This window comes from Haliotis rubra, unplaced genomic scaffold (assembly GCF_003918875.1).
Source record: "Haliotis rubra isolate DU_JTF1 unplaced genomic scaffold, ASM391887v1 Scf194, whole genome shotgun sequence".
NCBI lineage: Eukaryota > Metazoa > Mollusca > Gastropoda > Lepetellida > Haliotidae > Haliotis > Haliotis rubra.
This window is the reverse complement of record NW_025765936.1, coordinates 219,680-236,938: the sequence shown is the minus strand read 5'-3', so window position 1 is coordinate 236,938 and position 17,259 is coordinate 219,680. Positions and strand designations below refer to the sequence as shown.

Genomic DNA, 17,259 nt, shown 5'->3' with positions numbered 1-17,259 from the left:
TGCAGACACTCTCCGATCTATTCTAAAGACGTTCGATTAAAAATACACCCCAAATCGAATGTTATCTGGCATAAAGCCTTCATATAATGGGTGATATATCGAGGGCTGGTTATAGTGGAAATCCGTATCTAAACCTGTCGGTGTTTCTCGCTGTGGTCGACTCACTTGTTATCCTGTGGGTTGTCCTTCCATGCCAGGAACAGATCCCTGGCCTCCTGCAGACAGTCCTGGTTGTAGACATTGCATGCTGCAGTGGACACCTCACGCTGGGCAAACCTACAATGTCAGGTTGTCATATTTAAGACACTATTGTACGTATTGGACAACTTACTGGGGAGGAAACCTACCATGTCAGGTTGTCATATTGAAGACAGTCTGTACTAAAAACTTTCGGAGCAGAAAACCTACACTGCCAGACTGTCCTGATGAAGACAGTTTGTGATAACAACTTTCGGAGCAGCAAACCTACAATGTCAGACAGCCCTGATGAAGACAGTTTGTCAGACAGTCTTTATGAAGACAATCTGTCCTAACAACTTTCGGAGCAGCAAACCTACAATGCCAGACCGTTCTGATGAAGACAATCTGTACTAACAACTTTCGGAGCAGCAAACCTACAATGTCAGACAGCCCTGATGAAGACAGTTTGTCAGACAGTCTTTATGAAGACAATCTGTACTAACAACTTTCGGAGCAGCAAACCTACAATGCCATACAGCCCTAATGAAGACAATCTGTACTAACAACTTTCGGAGCAGCAAACCTACAATGCCAGACAGTCTTTATGAATACACTACAGTCCGTACTGGACAAATTTTCTAAGCAGCAAATATTCATAGCCAGACAGTCCTGATTAATTACACCAGAACCTGCATTGGACAAATCTATGTGACAACCCCCACAGTGCCTGACACGTGCGACAGTTGTCGGTTAGTCGTATTGAAGAAACAACAGTTGGTATTGGACACCTTCTGAGCAGCAAACCTACAGTGTCAGACAGTCCGATTGAAGACACCACAGTCCTTACCGGACACATTTCTATGCGATCAAGCTACAGTGTCAGACAGTTCGATTTCAGACACTACATTGGATAACATTCTGAGAAGATTCTGAACCTAACAAATGGTGTCCTCCTATTCTTCAGACACTTGAAGAGAGGGGTTAATAACCCTCACCACACAGCAATAATGAAACAGCTTAATTAGCCTACTCGGTGCTCAGGAGAGTAGAGAGTTTTTTCCGTACTGAAGAGGCCACAGGCCTATAGTACATAATTCATACATACATTTATATCGCCCGAGTAGTAACTTTTACATTTTTTTCAGATATTATTATTTTTCTTTCTTTGCACTGTTGCATGGAATATAAACATTGATAACTTCTGAAGTATTTAAATATTTTAAGCTGTCTGCAGAATGACTGTCTGAAGAATGGGAGATCAGCGAACAAATTAGCTATCTTCAATATTCACAATGTTTGAGAGAACCAATATATTTACGACTCTATCTGTCCTTCTGCTGGCGTCCGTAAACCATAAAACCTGAAGGCTGCGTCGCTGCTCGATCTCAGGAATTCCTGAAACAGACAAGCTATTGTAAGTAAGGACCAACCGTTTTTAAATGAATGAGTGAGTATGGTTTTACGCCGCTTTTAGCAATATTCCAGCAACATCACAGAGGGGAACACCTGAAACGAGCTTCACACATTTTACCCATGTGGGGAATCAAACGTGGGTCTTCGGCGTGACAAGCGAACGCTCAATTTAGTACGGATTAGTACATTTAGTTGAGAACGTTATCCTTATATAATGGATACTGTGATTGTCTCGTTCATCTGGATCAGCTTGTCTCAGACTCACTCATTCACTCACTCACTCACTCTACCCGAAAGGCGGGGTATATCTCGGTGTCCCGGATCATGGTGTCTATGTTGACCAGCTTGTCTCGGGCCGACTCACTCACTCACTCTACCTGAAAGGCGGGGTATATCTCGGTGTCCCGGATCATGGTGTCTATGTTGACCAGCTTGTCTCGGGCCGACTCACTCACTCACTCTACCTGACAGGCGGGGTATATCTCGGTGTCCCGGATCATGGCGTCTATGTAGACCAGCTTGTCTCGGGCCGACTCACTCACTCACTCTACCTGAAAGGCGGGGTATATCTAGGTGTCCCGGATCATGGCGCCTCATGTAGACCCAGCTTGTCTCAGGCCGACTCACTCACTCACTCTACCTGAAAGGCGGGGTATATCTCGGTGTCCCGGATCATGGTGTCTCTATGTAGACCAGCTTGTCTCGGGCCGACTCCACTCACTCTACCTGAAAGGCAGGGGGTCTATCTCGGTGTCCCGGATCATGGTGTCTATGTAGACCAGCTTGTCTCGGGCCGACTCACTCACTCACTCTACCTGAAAGGCGGGGTATATCTAGGTGTCCCGGATCATGGTGTCTATGTAGACCAGCTTGTCTCGGGCCGACTCACTCACTCTACCTGAAAGGCGGGGTCTATCTCGGTGTCCCGGATCATGGCGTCTATGTAGACCAGCTTGTCTCGGGCCGACTCACTCACTCACTCTACCTGAAAGGCGGGGTATATCTCGGTGTCCCGGATCATGGCGCCTATGTAGACCAGCTTGTCTCGGGCCGACTCACTCACTCACTCTACCTGAAAGGCGGGGTCTATCTCGGTGTCCCGGATCATGGTGTCTATGTAGACCAGCTTGTCTCGGGCCGACTCACTCACTCTACCTGAAAGGCGGGGTCTATCTCGGTGTCCCAGATCATGGTGTCTATGTAGACCAGCTTGTCTCGGGCCGACTCACTCACTCACTCTACCTGAAAGGCGGGGTATATCTAGGTGTCCCGGATCATGGCGCCTATGTAGACCAGCTTGTCTCGGGCCGACTCACTCACTCACTCTACCTGAAAGGCAGGGTCTATCTCGGTGTCCCGGATCATGGCGCCTATGTAGACCAGCTTGTCTCGGGCCGACTCACTCACTCACTCTACCTGAAAGGCGGGTTATATCTCGGTGTCCCGGATCATGGCGTCTATGTAGACCAGCTTGTCTCAGACAGACTCACTCACTCACTCTACCTGAAAGGCGGGGTATATCTCGGTGTCCCGGATCATGGCGCCTATGTAGACCAGCTTGTCTCGGGCCGACTCACTCACTCACTCTACCTGAAAGGCGGGGTATATCTCGGTGTCCCGGATCATGGTGTCTATGTAGACCAGCTTGTCTCGGGCCGACTCACTCACTCTACCTGAAAGGCGGGGTCTATCTCGGTGTCCCGGATCATGGTGTCTATGTAGACCAGCTTGTCTCGGGCCGACTCACTCACTCTACCTGAAAGGCGGGGTATATCTCGGTGTCCCGGATCATGGTGTCTATGTAGACCAGCTTGTCTCGGGCGGATTCACTCACTCACTCTACCTGAAAGGTGGGGTATATCTAGGTGTCCCGGATCATGGCGTCTATGAAGACCAGCTTGTCTCAGACAGACTCACTCACTCACTCTACCTGAAAGGCGGGTTATATCTCGGTGTCCCGGATCATGGCGTCTATGTAGACCAGCTTGTCTCAGACAGACTCACTCACTCACTCTACCTGAAAGGCGGGGTATATCTAGGTGTCCCGGATCATGGCGCCTATGTAGACCAGCTTGTCTCGGGCCGACTCACTCACTCACTCTACCTGAAAGGCGGGGTATATCTCGGTGTCCCGGATCATGGTGTCTATGTAGACCAGCTTGTCTCGGGCCGACTCACTCACTCTACCTACCTGAAAGGCGGGGTCCTATCTCGGTGTCCCGGATCATGGTGTCTATGTAGACCAGCTTGTCTCGGGCCGACTCACACCACTCTACCTGAAAGGCGGGTATATCTCGGTGTCCCGGATCATGGTGTCTATGTAGACCAGCTTGTCTCGGGCGGATTCACTCACTCACTCTACCTGAAAGGTGGGGTATATCTAGGTGTCCCGGATCATGGCGTCTATGAAGACCAGCTTGTCTCAGACAGACTCACTCACTCACTCTACCTGAAAGGCGGGGTATATCTCGGTGTCCCGGATCATGGCGTCTATGAAGACCAGCTTGTCTCAGACAGACTCACTCACTCACTCTACCTGAAAGGCGGGGTATATCTCGGTGTCCCGGATCATGGTGTCTATGTAGACCAGCTTGTCTCGGGCCGTGCTCCACGGGTAGTAGTTCAACTCCGCCGACAGATATTCCAGTGTCTGTAATCCAGTCAGCTGCGCCAGGTAACCAGCCCTTAAAACACGGATCGACCAAACATATTATCAGCCATAGAGAGTGAGTGCTGAATGCCATGTCGGTGACTTGCGCAGACCTTAGCTGCGGTGCATGAGTGAATGAGTGATTTCATATTACACCGTTTTTAAGCAATATTCCAGCAATATCCCTTCTGGGACACCAGAAATAGGCTTCACATATTGTACTCATGTGGGGAATCAAAATCGGGTCTTAGGCGTGACGAGCGGACGCTTTAACCACTAGGCTACCCCACCGCCCCCTTATTCCTACCTTCATGAAGTCAGGATTCTCTGAACACGAACACGCACTTAACACTATATGGCGGCGGTCTGTAAATCATTAAGTCTGTACCAGACATTCCAGTGATCAACAGCATGAGCATCAATCTACGCAATTGGGAACCGATGACTTGTGTCAACCAAGTCAGCGAGCCTGACCACTCTGTCCCGTTAGTCGCCTCTTACGACAAGAATGGGTTACTGAAGATTAATATTCTAACCCGGACCTTCACGGGTCCATATAGCGACGAGAGATTAACGAACTTAAATGTGTGTAATACAGGAAGTCAATTTTTGGTTGTCTGATAAATACCAACACCGATCGCCACGATTCTGGAGGTAAGGAGGTAGTCAAAGCAAGTCGTGGTACTGTGACGGCGAGGGATGGTGTTCATAATATCAGTCACTGGTTTGGCATTTTTACCTGGCTAAGTCCATGGCGTCGTTGATGATCTGAGCTCGATTTATTGGAATGATCACCTGTAAAAACAAAGATGTATGAATATCAATGGTAGGCAAAAGGTGGAATGGGGCGGGTTGAAGTCCTCAAAGGCAGAGTTACCTGCCTTGGGCACATAAAACAACTGTTTTGATTGTTGTTTAACGCTGCTCATCACTATTGCAGCTGTAAGGAGGTGGTCTTCAGCCATCCATGCTTGTCGCAAGAGGCGACTAACGGTATCGAATCGTCAGGCTCGCTGACTTGGTTGACTCATGTCATCGGTTCCAAATTGCGTAGATTGATGCTCATGCTGTTGATCACTGGATTGTCTGATCTATGCTCTATTATGTACAGATCGCTGTAACGTAGCTGGAATATTGGTTTTGTCTTTTTTTCTGATGTAGATACGATCAAATATGAACAAATATTGATATATTTTTTATCCTTTTTATTTAAAAAAATATAAACCGATAAATATGCTTCGTAAGCCGACCGACCGATCGGTTCAACTTTGGATCATACAGGCTATGTGAAGGTTCAATCGCATGAAATGAAGGTATTCTGGTGCATGTCATCGTCTGCCAAGCGAGTGGATTGATTCTCAGAACTGTTCACCAAACTGAACAATGATTTAAAACATTTATTTCACAGCTACTTGCCTCGTGGTTTTCTTTAAGCTGCTTGATGATGTTCTTCCAGTTGTCTTCATCATAGCTGACGCGATAGTAACCATGGTGACGGATATTACCCAGAATCCAACTCGACTCATCGCTCGGGTCCGGTATCGTAACGGTGGTGTCATAAACATCTGAAATGTACATGTGCCACTCAACTCGATGATCTCAGCCTTATAAGAAATAGTTTTCAAATACGAGAACGTGTACATATACTGAGTCAAAAAAGAAACTTCACAAAATGTAATTTAAAAAATAATGAATAATTTTTCTCTGATGATACATCTATGTATCCGAAATGGGATCCCTACCTTTCGACTCTAGAAAAACGTTAGCAAAACCCACTCAAACCCATCCATTCGTCGTGCAAATGATGTTAGTGCCAAATAAGGTTTTGCACGTGCCCAAATAAGGTTTTGCACGTGCAGTCAATCACGTGATCTTCGCATCGAAGTTTTTTTTTCATATGCACGTGTTTGCATTTGCATCAAGAATTAAAAAAACATTTTTAAACCACAGTTCTGACGGTACTTGAAATGCCACGATTGTCAAATGTGCAACGTGAACGTGCCGTTGGCATGTTGCAAGCGGGAAGATCAGTTATTGACGTCGCAAGAGCAATGGGATGCAGCCGTCGTACTGTGTATGACTTGCGAGGTCGTCTACAACAAACTGGCACCACTTCTGATCGCCCAAGGTCGGGTCGTCCACGTGTGTCGTCACGAACAGATGACCGTCAAATCGTCCTACGTCACCTACGTGACAGATTTCTGCCGGCTAAACGAACCAGGGCTGAGATGTTTAGAGGTCGACTGTCCTCAGAGACCATTCGAAATCGGTTGCGGGCTGCCAATCTCCATTCTCGACGTCCATATCGTGGCCCAATATTGACGCCGTTTCATCAACGTTAACGTCTGCTGTGGGCCCAACGTCACCTCCGATGGACCCAGAGAGACTGGAATCGAGTCGTCTTTAGCGATGAATCCAGGTTTACCATCAGATTCGCGGACGGCAGGCATAGAGTCTGGAGACGACGTCGTGAACAGTATGCCCAATGTTGTGTACAGGAAGTCGACAGATTCAGGGGCGGAAGTTGCATGGTGTGGGGTGCTTTCTGTGGGAACGACCGTTCCCGACTTCTGGTCATCCGTGGAAACCTCACACCTGCTGCTTACCGCGACCAGGTGCTCACCCCTGAACTCGTTCCTTTCATGGCGCCTCATGCCCCAGGCCTACAGTTCCAGCATGATAATGCTCGGCCACATACCGCGATGTTGACACGAAATTTCCTTCAAAACGCTGGAATCAACGTCATGGACTGGCCATCGAAGTCCCCTGACCTTAATCCAATAGAGCACGTTTGGGATGCACTTGGGAGAAGGCTTCGTGGTCTTAGGAACCAGCCTCAGAATTTGCAGGAACTTGGCGCTGCCTTGCAAGAGCAATGGCGCAGAATCCCCAACCACGTGTTCACAAGCATCAGGCAGTCGATGAGGAGACGGTGTTTGGCAGTGTTGAATGCGCGGGGTGGCCATACACGATATTGAACTGAAAAAATTTTGATTTTAATTCTTGTGACTTGACATTCTGTATACCCATTTTTTGGAACGGCGGTGTAGCCTAATGGAACTGATTATGGCACTGTCAGTGTATCGATTACATCACACAGATCTCTGCAATGAAATAATAACAATTTAACCATCTTACCATCTCTTGTTCTTTTATAGTGCCCTGAAGAAAGAATGTGGATTTTCTTTTTTGACTCAGTATATTTGTCGAGTTTTATCAGTAGACATTCAGTCTATTCAATATAAGCATGTTTTGTGTATATAATCACTATGTGTAATCGTGGAGCCCGTTAAACAAAGCGATTTTAGTTTTCAGATGTTCGTGGCAGTTGGCGAAAATAGCCACTGGCCCGCTAGCCCGTGGCTAGTAAAAATCCAGTCGGGCAAGTACATCTCCACAGTCACCCGCCCAACTGGCTCGAGAATATTCATGGGGTCATTTTATAAATATTTCACTCTCTCCGACTTATTAAATTACAATACACTTGTAAATCATGGAAGATTATGGCCAAATAAAAATGTTCATCATATTAACAGCTTAATGATAAACCGGTGTCATGTCAACAATATCTTATTCCCATCTATTTTTGCAACCTTTTGTTAGTTTCCACATTCAAATTTCGGGCTAGTGAGTTATTTCGTTGGGCAGTAGTTTCAGGCATAGCTAGCCCGACTATCTAGCTAGCAGAATTTGGAACTTATTTCGCGCACTGGTCCATGGTCGTCCCAACCCTCAGTGGGGTTGGCAATAAGGGGGCTCAACAAGTCCAGGGTTCCGATCCACAAAGCGTTCGTAACCTTACGACCTGTCGTAACTCTATTGTTAAGTATGGCTTACGAATGTCGTAGCGCTACAATCGTTTTGTGGATCGGGACCCAGGTCAAATCGGTCATAGTATAAAGTGTCTGAGTGAGGTATCCATTTTAATCGGTGCCATCGTATCTCAGTAAGTTAACACTATATGACCAGCCTAATTCAAGAATTGTACAGCCTGCCACGCACACTTGTGCTTGACCGCGGCATTTAATCCCGTTTTACACGCAGCTTGAGGAGACAAAGTCAACACCTTGGTCGTCTTCTACAGGCCATGATCACTTTAAGAGTTGACCCGTGAAGTTCCGCGTTAGACTGGTCTTCAGTTGCCCATGCTTGCCGTATGGCTGGAGTCGCTGACGTGATTGCCATTGTCTAAATAATCGATTCTGGACCACACAATCCAGTGTTTGATAAAATAAGCTTCAAACTTAGATTACGACGACATGCATCAAGTCAACTGGGATGATCCCCTCGACAGTTTTCGTCGCCTCTTAAGACAGGGCCCTTGAAGATCAGATCGGGTTTAAATTGATCTTCAGTAACCCATGTTTGCCGGAATCGGGTTGTCAGGCTCGCTGACTTGGTTGACATGTTATTGTATCTCAGTTGAGCAGATCGATGCTGTCAATCAGTCTGGTCCAGACTCGATTATTAACAGACCACTGCCATATAGCTGGAATATTGCTGAGTGTGACGTTAAGAAATTACCAAAAACTTAAAGAGTTAATGAACTATACATAACACGGCCTTGAAAATGGATATTTAAAACGCCGAGACTGGAATTCAAAGGAAAGACACGAAAATATTTGGACGGTGCTGTTGCAAAATCAGAAATATTCAGTGAACATGAACATGGATGAATAGACTCGTTATCTCCGCATCTTTTGATTTCACTGCGTTGTTGGTTTGCTAACAAATACTGTCCTTCAGTTGTTGTTAAAGAGTATCATTTGTAATCTCCATCTGTCGACCGCCTCCGTGGTGTAGTGGTTAGAGCGTCCGCCCGGAGAGCGGAAGGTCGCGGGTTCGATACCCGACGTTAACAGACGTTAAAATATGGTACTTGTTGGTCCCTGTCTGGCACTCGGCATTAATGGATACAACAAGGACTGGTCGGCTCGGAGTCAGTATAATGTGTCTGAGTTGGGTATTCATGCTTCACTGCGGCGTGGTATCTCAGTGGGCTACCGCTATAAAACCAGCTTAAGTCTGGGTTAGTACAAGCAGCCGCACATACACATACACACGAATGCACGTCGTCATATGAGCGAAATATTCTCCAGCACGACGTTAAACCCAATTTCACCTCACCTCATCTCCACCTGTCACGATGAACACTACCTATTAATAGATAAACGTCCTTTGAAAATAGACTGCAGCAAAAAGTCATCTCGAACACAGATGTGAGTGTTTTCTATGCTATTTTCACGGCGGCCAATAGGAATCAAAACTTTGGTTTATCTTGGCATCCATTAAAGTGAATACATAAGTATGGTTTTACGCCGCACTGGGCATCATTCCAGCAATATCACTTCAGGGGACACCGGAATGGGCTGTACGCATTGTACCGATGTAGGGATTTGAACCCGGGTATTCGGCGTGACGAGCGAACGCTTTCACCACTGGGATACTCCACCGCACCAGCACCATTAAGCTTTCAACCAAAGTAGCATATTTACGTTTTACGTAATCAAAGGCGAATGATGTGGCGAAAAGCATTCAATAGGTTTCCAACATTGACAGTAAACCCTTCAGTACCAACATAACCACCAGGCTACCCAACCACCACCATTGTTTCAGAGTGAGTGAGTATGTTTTTAAGCCGCTTTTAGCAATATTCCAGCAATATCACGGCAGGGGGCACCAGAAATGGGCTTCACATATTGTACCCATATGGGAATCGAACCCGGGTCTTGACGGCGTGACGATCGAACGCTTTAACCACTAGGCTACCCCATCGTCTCGTATTCCACAATTAACAAACAAATGTCACCGTTGGCCATAAAAAGAGGCTTGCCGTGTCACTTCTGTTGAATAATCTCGCTTTGGTATTGCTAACTGATAACGTTTCCGTGAACGTCCTAAAGCCGCCTTTACCTGCTGTGTCGTTTCTCAGCATCCAGATGATGTCGGCGTCAGTGACGTCGAAATTCTTCTGGTCGCTCGTGGTGAACGTGAAGGGGATGTTCCAGGTGTAACTGAAGACGTAGAGATATACGCAGCACATAGTAATACGTAAGTGAGTGAGTTTAGTTTTACGCCGCACTCAGCAATATTCCAGCTATATGGCGACGGTCTGTAAATAATTGAGTATGACCTAGACAATCCAGTGATCAACTTCATGAGCATCGATCTACGCAATTGGGATACGATGACATGTGTCAACTAAGTCAGCGAGCCTGACCACCCGATCACGTAGTACAATACGTAAGGGCATAGGTGACATATACATGCATATGCATCAGGCACTGTTAAAGGTATCTTGTACGTATGTAGAGTTAAACATAAACTTATGTTCACCTTGTAAAGTTATATGTAAACTTACACAAAACAGCTGAAGATAATTTATTAAGAAAAGCGCACGTAAAATCTCCAGATCATCATCATCATCATCACGCGAGAATCACGGAAATTGACCTGGGGTAAGTGTACATGTACCAATATGCGAGCCCTGCGAGCCTTAAAAGCATTTTATAATTGTACGGAATATTGAGTGTCCGGATTAATGAGGTGTGACATAACGGGGATTCCTAAATAGAAAGGGTCTTGAGTATACATGGTAAGTGTAGATGTACCCAAATGAGAACTTTGTGAGTTCTAAAAACAGTTTTTTATTGTACGGAATGAAGAGTGTCCGGAGTAATCATGTGTGGAATAATGGGGATTCTCAATAAAAAGGGGTCTTACTTATACGGGGACACATATTTGCCGGGATCTGAAGAGGCAGGGTCAAACAGGAACCTCTCCTGCGTGAGCCGTATCATCTTGGGGCCAGCCCTGGACACGGTGACCACTGGATAGTTCATCTGCAGGGTCCACGTCTTCATCGTGTCCACCACGACGGCAGTCTTCTTCTCCTCTTCGGCTTGCTGCAACAGTGAGTGAAGAGAGTATATTTCCGTTTGTAGGCCATCGGCCCATGTACAAAAAGTATATACAATTCATATATACATATGTATGGCAATTGACAGGTATACGTGTATTACTATTCAACTAGTGCAGATTTACATTTCAGAGCTTCCTTAATAAACTTGGCACATTTAATCAGAATACTCACATCATGTGAGGTCAATAAATTATTGAATTTACAAATATTTGGTAAAGAATCCCAATTTGGTATATACTTCTTTCTTAAAGAAACATATGCATCACATTCAAATATGAAGTGAAACTAATTTTCAATACTATTATAATACACATTCTACATATTCTGTTTATAGTAAAAGGTTCTCATTGTCTAACATTACAACGTAAAGGAAGCTCATTTAACCTTAAGTAACTTCTTACTTCCCTGCTATTAATATTTGATAAATAATATTCAACTGTATACAATGATTTAATAAACTTATAATGTACAAGTCTCGATGAAACAGTAATATTGCTAAAAATGTTTTGTTGTCCACAATCTTCTAATCTTTGCTGAAATAACGACAAAATATATGAGATATCTCCAATATCTTGACTAAACCACGCATATCCAAAACCATACATATTCAACAATAACCTAACACACGAAGCCCACGTGTTCCTTCCAATAGAATCTAGATTCTTAATGTAAATTCTTAACAATTTACACCAATATTTCACACATTCCAAGTAATAATCTACATAAATTCCATGTCTACCACATTCAGCTAAAGCTGCGTTAGTAGCTACATGTTAACCTACACCTAAAACATATTTACAAAAACTATTATGAAATCTATCAATAACATATCTTTCCTGAAATCCCCACACTTCTGCACCATACAACAAAATTGTAAATCTGTTTTGGAGTCAACAATTTAAATAACATTTTAGCAGGACTTTTTGTATATTTATGCTGAAGCTGCTTAATAACAAATAAAGCCTTACTGGCTTTTGATACAAGAGCATTTGTACACACTGTCCATGACAACCTAGTGGAAAACATAACGCCCAGATAGTTATAATACGTCGTTGCTGTTTTGAGTGGTTTTCCATCAAAACTCCATTTCTCATAATTTCTTAAATAACCACCATTTCGAAATACTAATATTTTCTGTCTTATCCATATTTACTTGTAAGCCTCATGATTTGCATAAATTTGCATAAAATATCAATCTTTTTCTGTAAATAAATGACATTGTCATCGAAAATACATAAATCATCTGCATACAATAACAGAAGTAGCTCTTAATATTCTGCACCTATGAATATACATCTTAAGTCTGCATCCTCAATCATAGATTGAAACTCAGCAATGAACATTGAAAATAGAAATGGACTAATTCCACACCCTTGTCTAACTCCACTTAAGATATCAAAGTATTCTGTTATGGTAGTGTTCGATAATCTAACAGATGCCTTTATTTTAGAATACATATTTATCAATACTGTAAATAATTTACCATGGACACCTTTATTCATTATTGAATACCAGAGTAAATGTCTGTTAACAGAATCAAAAGCCTTCTTAAAATCTACATATACTCATGCCAATAATGGTTGTCATCCCCTTCAATTTTTTTTAATGGGAGAGGGGATGTGGGGGGATGGGGGGGTGACAACCATTATTGGCATGAGTATATATACAATAGAAACGTCCACCACTTTTAGAGAGATATTTTTGTACAAGACATTGTAATGTAAAAATATTATCAGCTGTACAATAACCTTTTCTAAATCCCGCCTGGGCTTCGGGAATACTGTGAAAAACATCAGCAAAACGTTTAAGACGTTCATTTATGATAGAGCAGAATATTTTCCCGACGGTATCCATCAAACATATACCCCTATAGTTATCAACACAATCGAAACTTCCTTTTTTGTGCAGTTGAACAATAATACCTTTAGTCCATTCAGATGGGAAGATACCCGTTGACATAATATTATTATATATAGCTAACAGATATGGAGCTAAAACATCACTACAACACTGAATCATTTCCGTTTTAATACCATCAGGTCCTGGTGCTTTACCCTCCTTAAGATCGTTTATGGCTGCTTCAATCTTTTCCTTTGTGGTGGTGGTGGTGGTGGAAGGCCACTGAGATACCATGCCACAGTGAATGCTTGAATACCCCACATTATACTGACTCCGAGCCGACCAGTTCTTGTTGTACCTATTAATGCCGAGCGCCAGGCAGGGACCAACAAGTACCATATTTTAACGTCTTTTGGTATGACGCGGTCAGGGACCGAACCCGCGACCTTCCGCACTCCGGGCGGACGCTCTAACCACTACACCACAGAGGCGGTCTTTTCCTTTGTAATATCAGCATTCAGAATATTATTTACATTATCATCTCTACAACCATCACACAGCTGATCGTCATGGTTATCAATGGTATAGTCTACATGCTCTATGAGAGAGCTATCTACAGGGAAATCAGTCAGGTTTAAGAGTCTCTTGAAATATTCCATCCAGTCATCTGTACTAATGTTGGAAAAACGACTTGACTGACTGACTGAGTTTAGTTTTATGCCGCTTTTAGCAATATTCCAGCAACATCACGGCGGGGTCACCAGAAATGGGTTTCACATATTGTACCCATGTGGGGATTCGAACCCGGGTCCTCGGCGTGACGAGCCAACGCTTTAACCACTAGGCTACCCCACCGCTCCGGAACTTTGGATGACTTAGGCACAGCCTTGGTTCGAATCTGGAACGCTACAGGACGAGACATTTTCAAAGACCTTGTTGACAGCATGAGGCGACGGATTGATAATAATGATGATAAGTGGTTTGTATAGCACCTAGTTTCCATCACAGATGCTGAACGGCGTTGTATACATCGTTAAAAACACAGTAAGAGTAAAAAGAGTTCTATTCAAAAGCCATCTTGAAGAAGTAGATTTTGAGCAAGATGATTGGGACTCAGTTCGTCTGAGGGTGACTGGAAGATTGTTCCACAGAGCTGGCGCTGCTGCAGAAAAGGCTCTATCATCCATTCAGGTTTTAGTGCTTGGCTGTGTCAGTCGTAACGTATCCATTGATCTAAGAGCCGTGGTGGGTACATGCAGATGTACGAGCTGGCGAAGGTATTCACAGGACTGGTCATCGTAGGGGCCGTTTTGTATCAGAAGCAGAATGTTTGAAGCAAAGTGAATATTACCTCCCTTATTGATGCACGTGGCGGAACTACTCGCTATTGACTACAATCTTCCTGACAACTGAATGTGCTGACGGTATGCTAAGAGTTGCAACTGTGCGTCGACAGTGCGTTCACTATGCTGACTGCGTGCCCAAAACGTTAGCCGGGCTTGCTGGCAAAATTCAGTCATGGTGAAATGAGGGTGACAAAGATGAGACTGCATATATACCACAACGCCCTGTAAACGCCATGCCAACGCTCATGGACGCGGTACAAGAGCCGTGGGGAGCGCAATGATCGCCGTGGCAGCTCTTGGGGAGCGCAGTAAACTAAATAACACACGTGTAAACGACGTATGAAGCGGTAGAGACGCAGTGACATCACTAAGGACTCCGTTTGGTCTCCGTGCAAGCGGCGCCGACTACCACTGCGTCCGTACTGCGATCGTGTGCGTCCATGCTGCGTGCCCACAGAGCTCCTGTGGCGCTTTAGGAGACCTTTCTGCGTTGCTACGGCGGCCCTACTGCGCGAATGTCAGAACGTAGAGCAACAGTGCGTACATTGTGCATGTTCAAAGTGCGCGCCGTCGCATGGCGTTCTAGGCGACCCCACCGCGTCTACTGAAGATGCCACCGCGTCTACTAGAGATGCCACCGCCTTGCTGGGGCGCTACAGGAGACCCTATTGCGCACACCTCGGCATTCTGCATTTTTCATGGACGCCGTGGAATCGCCCTGTTGTGACAGCTGTTTCATTTTCAGAAGTGGAAATGAACGGGGTAAGAAATAAATTTGCAGCTATCTTACATTCATATCAAGTTTCAAATGTTGTAAATTTATTTAATCTCACAATGTACTTCTCACCATTCGGGTACAAAGACAAACGTTTGCAAGTTTTAAAGTCTTTCAAAGAATAGCCATGCAAATGGGTTTTCCTCAATGCTGACTAAATAGTACAAATAATTTGTTGTAAATGATATCTCTAACTAAAGACAAAATTCGACTGGAAATCAAACGTATGGTTTCTTTTGCCCCTGGGTATACAATGCTCACCGTTCCAAGTGCCACCCAAAGATCGTCGTGGTCGGCGTTGCTGTATTCGCGGGACAGGAGATATCGCTGCAAGAGACGTCACCAAACAATCAACATACAAAAATACTGGCAGCAACGAGAAAATAATGGAAACAACGAAAAAATACTCCCAAGCACCGACAAAATAATCGAAGCAAAGAGATATTTCGCCGAAAATATTTGATGCTACATAAGTGGCAGGATTAGTTCGTATGTTTGAACTTGTCAGACACAATGGAGGATTCTGTAGTACATCAGAGTTTCTGATTGGTCACTCGTGTTGTATGATTGACAGGTGGACATAAGTCAATTCAAGCTGAAATCCTGAAAGGGTCTTCATTGATTATGTACTCATTCAAGAGGCTGAAACAAAAGTATCGTCGTGTTATCAGCCTTTGTCACTGACTGACTGACTGACTGACTCACTCACTGATTGACTGACTGACTCACTCACTCACTGACTCGCTGACTCACTCACTCACTGACTCAATCACTCACTCGCTGACTCACTGACTCGTTCACTCACTCACTCACTCACTCACCGTCAAGCCCCTCTGGAACGTTCCGGCGCCGATAAAGAACTTCAACATCCGTATCACAGACCCTCCCTGTTGAAGTAAATGAGATTAAGAAACCACCTTTAGGCGTTTAAATTTTTTAACTCAGATTATGTGTCCTAAACAATTGTAATCGTCGTCGTCGTCTTTTTTTATAATAATTATAGAAAGACAGTACATTCGTTATGAAGGCCATAGTCCCATAATACAGGCAGTGTGTGGTTGCATGAGTAACGCTAGCCAGTGAAGTATTTGATTAAGTTTCTGGTGGCTTTAGTCTTGATTAACTGTAGACATGTGTCACATACAAAACAACATCAAAGGTTTCAGATGATGTCTCAATATGTGACTGGACATACTTTGTGAGATACACGCTTCAATAAAAGGTCTTCCACTTTCTACACAATAGTTACGTAGTCAGTCAATGTACGTCATATTTGTGTAACAAATAAAAGAAGAACATCTCTTATTGCTACTGTGAGTGAGGTGAAATTGGGTTTAACGTCGTGCTTGAGAATATTTCACTCATATGACGACGTGCATGCGTGTGTATTTATATGTGCGGCTGCTTGTACTAGCCCAGACGTAAGCTGGTTTGATAGTGCTAGCCCACTGAGATACCATGCCGCAGTGAAGCATGAATACCCAACTCAGACACATTATACTGACTCCGAGCCGACCAGTCCTTGTTGTACCCATTAATGCCGAGCGCCAGGCAGGGACCAACAAGTACCATATTTTAACGTCTTTTGGTATGACGCGGTCAGGGATCGAACCCTCGACCTTCCGCTCTCCGGACGGACGCTCTTACCACTACACCACATTTTCGTGGTGATGATTATTATTAGTATGATAATTATCGGAGACAAAATCGACTCAACTTCTTTTTTTTATACAGACAAACCAACTTAGAATCTACAGTCTCACCTTGTTATAGGAGATTGAGTCAAATATTTGGTCAATCTCTTCCGGGCTCTCCACGTCAACATAGACCGGATGTGACGTCACACGGCCATCGAACTCAAACACTGGCATGATTTCGTCCACGACAAATTGGTTATACTGTACGAAACAGAAGAGACACAGTGTATTGAGTCTATAGTGTATGCTGAATTACTGTATAGGCGACTTTGGGGGTATCTGCTAATAAAACTTTGGCGATTGACTTGGTTGACACATGTCATCGTATCCCAATTGCGTAGATCGATGCTCATGCTGTTGGTCACTGGATTGTCTGGTCCAGATTCCAATATATACAGACCGCTGCCATATAGATGGAATATTGCCGAGTGCGGCAT

At 44.4% G+C, this 17,259-nt stretch overlaps 1 protein-coding gene across 1 annotated transcript in view; it reads right to left on the bottom strand.

The window, feature by feature from the left end:
• The window catches only part of LOC124274735 (glutamyl aminopeptidase-like), a 31,402-nt gene that overhangs the window by 658 nt on the left and 13,485 nt on the right, over window positions 1–17,259 (bottom strand). Inside the window, exons 4-15 of the mRNA XM_046710108.1 lie at window positions 16,889–17,023; window positions 15,947–16,012; window positions 15,387–15,452; window positions 10,967–11,148; window positions 10,157–10,257; window positions 5,660–5,808; window positions 4,983–5,038; window positions 4,130–4,277; window positions 3,785–3,869; window positions 2,666–2,748; window positions 1,499–1,575; window positions 166–276 (exon numbers count right to left, since the gene is read on the bottom strand). Of these exons, the coding sequence (XP_046566064.1) occupies window positions 166–276; window positions 1,499–1,575; window positions 2,666–2,748; window positions 3,785–3,869; window positions 4,130–4,277; window positions 4,983–5,038; window positions 5,660–5,808; window positions 10,157–10,257; window positions 10,967–11,148; window positions 15,387–15,452; window positions 15,947–16,012; window positions 16,889–17,023 (1,259 nt within the window). The remainder of the gene's footprint in view (window positions 1–165; window positions 277–1,498; window positions 1,576–2,665; window positions 2,749–3,784; window positions 3,870–4,129; window positions 4,278–4,982; window positions 5,039–5,659; window positions 5,809–10,156; window positions 10,258–10,966; window positions 11,149–15,386; window positions 15,453–15,946; window positions 16,013–16,888; window positions 17,024–17,259) is intronic.